This window comes from Microtus ochrogaster, chromosome 26, assembly GCF_000317375.1.
Source record: "Microtus ochrogaster isolate Prairie Vole_2 chromosome 26, MicOch1.0, whole genome shotgun sequence".
Classification (NCBI taxonomy): domain Eukaryota; kingdom Metazoa; phylum Chordata; class Mammalia; order Rodentia; family Cricetidae; genus Microtus; species Microtus ochrogaster.
The window spans coordinates 13,205,046-13,213,980 of record NC_022025.1 but is presented as its reverse complement, the minus strand read 5'-3'; the positions used below and the strand labels follow the sequence as shown (position 1 = coordinate 13,213,980).

At 46.0% G+C, this 8,935-nt stretch overlaps 1 protein-coding gene across 1 annotated transcript in view; it reads right to left on the bottom strand.

The window, feature by feature from the left end:
- Gsap (gamma-secretase activating protein) overlaps positions 1–8,935 on the bottom strand; it is an 81,306-nt gene that overhangs the window by 63,039 nt on the left and 9,332 nt on the right. Inside the window, exons 3-4 of the mRNA XM_026784650.1 lie at positions 7,658–7,727; positions 7,108–7,158 (exon numbers count right to left, since the gene is read on the bottom strand). Of these exons, the coding sequence (XP_026640451.1) occupies positions 7,108–7,158; positions 7,658–7,727 (121 nt within the window). The remainder of the gene's footprint in view (positions 1–7,107; positions 7,159–7,657; positions 7,728–8,935) is intronic.

Genomic DNA, 8,935 nt, shown 5'->3' with positions numbered 1-8,935 from the left:
GTGTTCCTCATTACATCAGGTTGACATTTCTCAAACTCAGAACTGGGGCCACAGGCATGTAACTCAGCGGTAGGGCAAATGACAAGGATTTGGGAGGTCTTAGTTTTCATTACCAAGAAGGAAAAATAAATATCGAGACAGATAAAGATCCGCAATGAAGCAGAAGCCAGGTCAGTGCACCTGTAGCGAGACCATTTTAGCACGGTTTCATAGACCCTGTGCCTTCTTAGTCTACATCAGCACAGCCCTACCCAAGGTCTGTCCAGTTCTCCAGCATGAGGCAGCCCGGGTGTGAAAGTAGAGAGAGATTCTCAAGCGTATGTGTCATGGCTGATTGTGCCTATCAGCAGCACGCTCCGGTTTCCCCCGGAGCAATGGAACAGCACTGTCAATAGCTGCCTTAGGTCCTGGGGTCACATCGGAGCAAAATGTCATAAGTGCAATTAGAAGTAAGCTCGTGGCCAGGGGCTGGAAAGGGTTTACCACAGCCGTCCAAACGTCGGTCAAAGGTCTCCATTCCTAAGAGAGTGGTCGAGTTCTTATAACTCTAAAATACTCGGATTCTCTCTCGATTGCTGTACTGGGAATATTAACGCACGACTAGGGGATCACACAGCCGTCTGGAAACAATCACTTTTCAGTTCTTAAGAGTAACCTGGTACATGAACCAGTTTCAGGGATATGACCTAACAAATTAGTCCTGGGTCTTTCTATACAAATGTCTCTAATGATCACCAGAGGGGCAGTCATAATGGGAGATTCCTGGACTAGGAGGACCGCAAGTCCAGCTGCTGTCCTAGAGCTAAAAGGCAGGAAGACTGGCAAGGTCCTGGCCTGTAGGCTCCACCTCAAGGAAGAGCAAGCTGAGCAGCTCACTGCACCCGTGTCCAAGGGCTGACACTCGGGGCTCAGGGAACTCGAGGACTCAGCTGGCCCGCCCCACACACTCCTCACCCTCCACCCCCACTGCCACAGGCAAGGCCAGAGAGCCTTGTGGGTCAGAGGTCACAACTGCTTTTACTGCAAGACCTGCAGCCTACGCCAGACCTGCGGCCTCCCGCACCGCCAGACTCCCCGAAGCTCTGGAAGCCTTGCTGAGACTGTCTGCTGGACTGGAGATGGCAGACAATCTCCAGGGAGAGCATCCTGTGGACTCCAGGGGCCACCTCTGACTTCCTCATCTGGAGGTGGATGCTTGTGCCTCCCGTTGCTTCTCTTTGCTGAGAGATCTCAAGCAGCCCAGGCTGACGATCTTCAACTCAGCATTTCTGAGGATGGCCTCAGATCCTTAATCCCACAGCCTACAACTCGGGAATGCTGGGATTCCAGGGGTGTTTACTTTGGTTTACTTGGAAGGGCATGCTTTTGATTCTGCCCTGGAGTTTGGAATGAGTCTCTTGCCTCACAACTTCTAGGATGTTGGGCTATCCACCGAGTCTCCTGACAATGGTTTTGTTTGTTTGGGTGTGTGTGAGAAGGATTTTCTTCCTTTAAATATCATTTAATCTAGTGTCTTTAATTTTTTTTTGTTTTGGATTTTTTCCCCCTCCTTTGAGGCAATTTCATGAACCACCTTGCCCAGAGCTTAGCAGGTTTGCTCTTATTACCTAGTAATGCTTTCTCAGACAGCTTGTTAGAGACCTGTTGGGTATTCATTTCTATCAATGGCAGATTAATAAACGTTATTATTAGAAACTAAGAAAATGCCTTGAGGGATTGGGGAAAGGGTTCAGTGGGGAAAGCACTTGCTACACAAGCAGGACGACTTGAGTTCAGACTCCAGACATCACATAAAACAGCCAAACATGGCAGCGTCCACCTAACTCCAGAGTGGAGACAAGCAGATCCAGCTAGCTCACTGGCCACATCCGTGAGCTCTGGGTTCACTGAGAGATCCTGTCTCAAACAGAGTAACACAGAGAGCCGTCGAAGGCACCTGATATTAAATTCTGTCCCCCACACACGTTCACACTCCACGCACGCACACCTATCCTTCTGAGCACACCAGTCACTTGGAAAACAAGACATGTTGAATCACGAGTATAATTTCACAAAATGTGTAATGATTCTCATGGTTTATGACCCAACACAGAACCAGCAGCCCAGGGACAGGACAGGACATCAGTTTAAGAAGGCTGTGTTCCTGTTGACTGAGATGCAAAGATGTTGCTGTGACCGAAAGTGACTTAAGGGAGGAAAGGTGGGGGATTTTTTTTGCTTGTTTGTTTTGGGCTGTTGTTGTTTTGGGTTTGCTTTGGTTTGGCTTATACACCTAGGTCACAGTCCGTCACTGAGGGAAGTTGGGGCAGGAAGCAGGAACTAAAGCAAGAGCTTGAAAGAGAAACTGCCCAAGAATGCTGCTTGCTGAATCACAGGCTCATAGCTAACTCACTTCCTTATGCAGCCCAGAACAACTCACCCAGGAAACGGTGTTGCCCACAGGGTGATGGGTCTTCCCATATCAACTAACAGTCAAAAGAATTCCCCCACAACACATGCACAGGCTCGTCTGGTTTGGACAATCCTCAACTGGAACTCTTTTCTCGGCTGACTAGAGGCAGTGTCACACTGATAGTGAGGGACCCTGGAAATCTATCTGCTCGGTGCCTAAAGTGTGCCTTCAGGAGTAAGAGGGACACTGGTGTCAAAGACAGTCAAGAAGAAAATAGAAAAAAATAGTCTGCAAAAATCGAGAACAAGAGGGGAGAGCAAATTTTCCTACTAATGTCTATTTTAAATATACAACTGAATTACTGTATCAGATAACACAAAAGGACAGTCAATTATCTCATATAAAAATTCACATGCTCTAACTACACAAAAAACCCACAGTTTGGGGAGACTCTAAGGAAAAATAGGGAATCACCTTAGATTGTCTTTCACAGCATTAATTTACATATTTAAATAAAAAAATAACCAACTATCATTTAAGCTTTCTTTATCTTTCTCCACTAACCGCCCCTGCCTGGTTCAGCACGGGCCAGGAATTTAATTAAGACAGCTACCACAGGGGTGGGAGTCAACCACCCCTAACAGGAGTGTTTCTCAGTGACATGCCACATACTTCACAGTGGAGCTCTTGAGCCAAATCACAGCTCCGTGAAACACTTATTTATCTGTCCCTAATGGTGTGGAGGCTCTGGGAAGTCTTGATGACAGTGGGGTCCACCCCAGTTGCTGCCCAAGGAGAATCTATTGTCTCTACTAACAAAGGAAGACATAGAGTTCAGCCTGGGCCTCTTCTTATGGAAGGTCATTGTCATTTTCTAAACATTAACTATACTACAGCCAAGGGATGTTACTGGTAAAAGTTGATTGTAAAGTATGGGAACAGAGAAACTTTTACTTGAAATATGTTACAGTTTGTTTCTTTTGCAATGGGAAAAAAAAACTCATTTGAAACAATAGAATGTTAAAGAAAACTTTTCAAAAACTTACTTTCCTTAAATAAAATGATGTAACCATTCCGAGCAGACAAAAGAAATCTTTCCAAAATATCTGTTCAAAGGACAAAAACGTGACATATTCTATAGTATTTTCTGGTTACATCATTTCTGAAATCTCTTTTTTAGGGTGAAGGGTATTCTGAGACAGGGTTTCCTGTATCCCCCAGGCTAGCCTTGAAATCATTCTTCAGCTGAGGATGACTCTGAACTTTGGATCTTCCTACATCTACCCCAAGGTCTGGGACAACAAGGGATGTACCACTAAGCCCAGCCCATTTCTGAACTGGTGATTCTCAAAGGCATCTCCCCTCAACTTCTGACTCATTCAGATCCCTACTTCTCAAACTAAGAATGCACAAAACCAAACACTTCCTCATATTCCTGCGAGCACACACACACACACACCACACTCATACACACCACACACACCACACACACACACACACACACACACACCACACACACACTTGTTCTAACAAAAATAAAAAATAAAAGGTTGAGTCATTCTCAACTTGTTCTCTTTCTCATGTGCAAATCAAATCCAGAAGTAATCTTGACAGATCTGTTTTTTATGTCCAGATGCATCCTTAGCCCACATAATTCCCTTTGGCTCACAGTGTAGACCAGGTCTTTCCGGTGGTCTCTGCTAGGAAGACGAACACCCTGCGGCTCACATCCATTTCCTCTGACTTCCCTTTCCTCCACCCCACCTGAGCTCACTGTCCTCATCAGTCTCTGCAAACAGCGAATCTACACCAGCTAGTCCAGTCCTGCTCGGTCAGAAATGCAACTCACGTCCCCTTCTTTCTGCTGCCTCTTTAACCGTGCCCCAGGAGGGTTTCCACGTCCTGAATAAACCCATAACACCAGATTCTCTGCTTCAGATGCTGTTCCTAATGCAACCCAAACTAAGGCCAGAAGTGATCTCAGGCGACAGATCCACTCTAACTGTGAGAAGTCTACCTGAGGAGTGGGGATGGTACCCTAAGGCCACAAGCACAGTAGACATGAAACATTAGAGCATTAGAGGCCACCTTGAGTCTTAACCTGCTTGAGGGCACCTCAGAATCATTTCTTTTTCAGACTGGAAATGGGGGATGGTTTCCTTCCTGTCCCTGATACCCACTGACCATGGGCTGGCCTAATGTGCAACTATCCATCCATACTCCTAGACTGTAACATAGATGACAGAGTCTTCCAACGATCTGGAGATAAAAGCAGAAAGTTGGTAGAGAAGCTGAGGGAGAACATTCTGGAATTATACCTGGACAGAGTTGGTTCTCGCCTCAGGGGCTGGGATAAAGGGTGAGTTGGGATGCCAGCTACTTTGTGTGTGCTATGATAACTGACAATATTCAGGCTACTGTTCATAGAGACACAGCGAATAATCTCACCGCAGGTGCTCAAACTCAAGGCCGAGCAAGCATATGTGAATAGAATTCAATTGTATATCAAGCAAAAGTGTACATTTTCTCTGGGAGTGCACTGAATGACACGAAGAGCTGACTTTTGTTAAGCATGGTACTGAGGCAGAAATGATAAATACCAAGTCAAAACTACAGTTTCTCTGAGTTTGCTGGCATAATAGAGCTCTTCTCAGACTAAATGTAACCAGGAATAAGAAGCAGCGGACCACACACAGCACAAATCCAAGGTGTGTGGATCCTGCCCCACCAGCTCGGCAGCGACATACACCAGGAACCTTGTCTTCCCAGGACAAAGGAGTCCATCACATGGGCCCCAAGTCCTCTTTTGTTCAAACCCTTGTTTAGGGGTCAGCATGCTGATGTTCTAGAGTCCATCCTACATCATCCGGTTCAAATCCATCCCTTGAGGTGAGCATTCCATCAAATGCTAAGAACAGTCAAGAGTATAAGGGAATGAGGAGGCCAGCAGCGCGAGGGACGGGTGACCTAGCTCTCCATGTCACTACAGGCTGGAAGTAAGCAGTGAGATTCCAGATAAGACACCGAGCCCACCAATGCCTCACAAAAGCCCTCCGCAGGCCTGGCTTCCGTTCTCCTGCCTCTGTCAGACGCAGGGAGATGTGAGCCTCAGAGACAAGCTCGGCCTCGTGAGCCTCCGGTGGAATGTACGCGTGAAGGGTTTTTCCATCGCATGCAACCACAGAATACGTCCAAGAGGAGCTAGGCTAACAAAATAAGGAGTCAAGGGCAAAATAAATAGAGCAGAGGGGAGCCACCTGGGAACACAGCAGCAAGGGCTGAAATCAGATCCTCCGGGCCAGGACTAAAACAGTGCTCACAGGCTGACTGCAGCCTGCCGGTGGCTATTGTTGCTGGAGCAGAGTCTAAAAACTGGTTGGGCCGACTTCTATAAATTAAATGTTTACATAAAAGTACAGCATTCTCAACAAATTGCCAAGCTGGTTCCAGCGGATTTAACTGCCCTTCACAGCAACAAAAATCCTCTATGTAGCGGTTCCTCCTTTGATAGTTCTCAGGGGTCAAAAAAGGTTTCAGCAGCTGAACACCTTTCACTAAACAACTGAAATATTTCTCTGCGTCTGTGCTAAAACTGGAAACAAGGCTAGTGAGACGCTCGGCAGGAGAAGGCCCCTGCACCCAACCCCAGGACCCAGACGGCGGAAGGAGAGAAGCAGCTACCGTAAGTTGTCCTCCGACCTCCACACGCGTGCCCGTACACATGGCAGGCATACAAAATAAACCAAGAGGAGTGGAGTATTTAACAATGGGAACAATAAAAGGATCTCATTTTCCCCTTTTTATGTGGCTACGTATCTTTACGAGGACACACGTTGATGTGTACAGTAGAGTCTAGAGGCCAAATGTGTAAGTTTCTCTCAGGCACCATCCATCCTGCTTTGTGAGACTGAGTCTCTCATTGGCCTGGAATGGCCAAGTAGCCTAAGCTGGCTGACCAGTGAGTGCCAGGGATGGCCTGTCTCCCCTCCATAGCACCAAGGTAACAAGCGTTGTTTTTATATGGAGCTTAAAAACGAACGCAGGTTCTCACGCCTGCACAAAACTTCACTGATTGAGCTACACCACGAGCCTGACGCTCACTCTCCTTCCACCAAATCTATTTATGTATCTGGCCTCTGTGAACATACGTGGTTGAGGATAGCTGCCTCAGCACTCCACAGAAGTACCCGCAGCACCACGCAGGGGGCCCAAGCGTGCGCAGTCATTACTGTTGTGTTATGGGGCAGATGAATGATACAGAATACCTTTTGCAATTTAAAAAGTGAAAGATTCCGCACAGGTAAGAAAATAAAAAGTAGGTTTTCATAGCTGAACAGATTTGTGTTTTATTTTGTATTTATGAACTATCCACAATGCATTAGAGATTAATGAATATTTCATCAGATATTTTTAAAGTCGTTTTGTAAGTTTCCCTGCTTTTACATTAGCATCTGGCCATAGACATCAAGTATAGTCTCAGAATTCATTTACTCTACAGGGGCTAATTATCACCTCATTTTTCTACAATCTCTATTATATTATTTTTCGCACCTTCTTGCCTACTTGAGAAGCAAGATTTAAAGTCTTGCTTGCACTTAAATGGCCACTGACTTTTTTATTCTAAGATAAAGGCACTTCTAAAGAGCTTGAAATTTGCCTTTAGCCCAACAAATCTTTATCTGTCGACACACACAAAAGAAGAAGAATTCCATTACCCGGCTGAAGCTCACTCCTTACATCTTTAGTGTACTGGATGAAACTTGCAGCTGATGGAAAAGAGAAAAATCAATTAGCAACTGGTCTGCACGGCAGCTTGTTCAAGTGTAATACCGAACACCTGAAATCAATGAGATCTATCACCCTAACACCGTGGAAGACCGCAAAGTATCCGTCCCTGTAGCTGTGTCCTGCAGGCTCAATTTCAAACTTGACTTACCTAGAACAGGTATTTTTTTTTTTGCCTTTGAATTTTTTTAATTGATTTTTATTGAGCTCTACATTTTTCTCTGCTCCCCTCCCTGCCTCTCCCCTTCCCCCTTCACCTTCCCCCAAGGTCCCCATGCTCCCAATTTTCTCAGGAGATCTTGTCTTTTTCTACTTTCCATGTAGATTAGGTCTAGGTAAGTCTCTCTTAGTGTCCTCATTGTTGTCTAACAGAACAGGTATTTTTTGCAATGTTTCTGCTATAGTCAAATACTGCAAAATCTAAATGCTTCAACTTAAAAGACACAGCTCTTCACAGGAAGCAATGGGATCTCAACTCACCAAGCAAAGTCCTCTCGCTGTTGACAGAACAGCTGACAGCTTGCATGTCCCTCTCAAAGGTGTACAGGTGCTATTAAAACATCCATAAAGGAATGGTCACAGTGAATAACAATTGTATAAAGGCAAACTCCTATTAAACTTTGTACTAAACATTACTTAGCAAACACTCCCTACAGCACAGAGTGAACTAGTCTGTGCTCATACGGTCTGGATTATTTCTCAAGGAAAATGTGTTTAATATTTTGTGCCACATTGGGCCCTGAAACTTAGCTATGGGACAACCATAGCGTGGTTCAGAAGACAAACTTTGAAACTAAGCTAGACCCACAGTCAAATCCTGACTGCTGTTTTCTAGCTGCATGACTTTGGGAAAATTATTCAACTTACCTAACCATCATAATTAACACAGGACATTAATATGTATCCCGTGTAATTATTATGGCCAAAGTAAGTGAAAGGCATCTCATGGGGGTATGAGGATCAAGGGGACAATAATCAGAGAGCGCTCAGTGCAGCTTACGCTGTCCAAGGGGCACCCAGATGTTAGCAGAGGAGATGAGAAAGGCTTCAATCCGATGACACACTCAACTCTGATACCATGGAATGTGTCACAAGTGTATTTCATATTAAAGGGGTGCATAACAAATCTTCTGTCTTTACTTAATCTTTCCTTTTTTATGAATGTTTGTAATGTTCAAAATATCAAGAGAAGCCGGTCCTGGTGCACACACCAGTAACCCCAACCCTCCAGAGGCTGAGGCAGAGGGGTACAAGCTGGAAGCCATCCTGGGCTTCCTGTGGGACCCTGTCTGAAGCAGCAGTGGGGGGAATCAAAAGACTCCACTTTATCAGTGCTCGGGAAAATGAAAACAGTCACATAGATGAAAGACTGAGGACACACTCTGGCTGTGTCACCACATCTCCACGGGAAACAGTTACTAAAGGGGAGCATTGAGTTACTATGAGGGTACTAAATTCAGGCTGGAGAGACCGCTCAGTTGTACGAGCTACTAGTGCAGAGAATCCAAGGTCAGTTCCCAGCACCCGCGTCAGGCAGCTCATAACTGCATGTGCATCTGATGCCTCCCCCCACATCTGATGCCTACCCCACATCTGACGCCTCCCCCCACATCTGACGCCTCCCCCACATCTGACTCCTACCCCCACATCTGACTCCTCCCCCCACATCTGACGCCTCCCTCCACATCTGACGCCTCCCCCCACATCTGACGCCTACCCCCACATCTGACGCCTCCCCCCACATCTGACGCCTCCCCC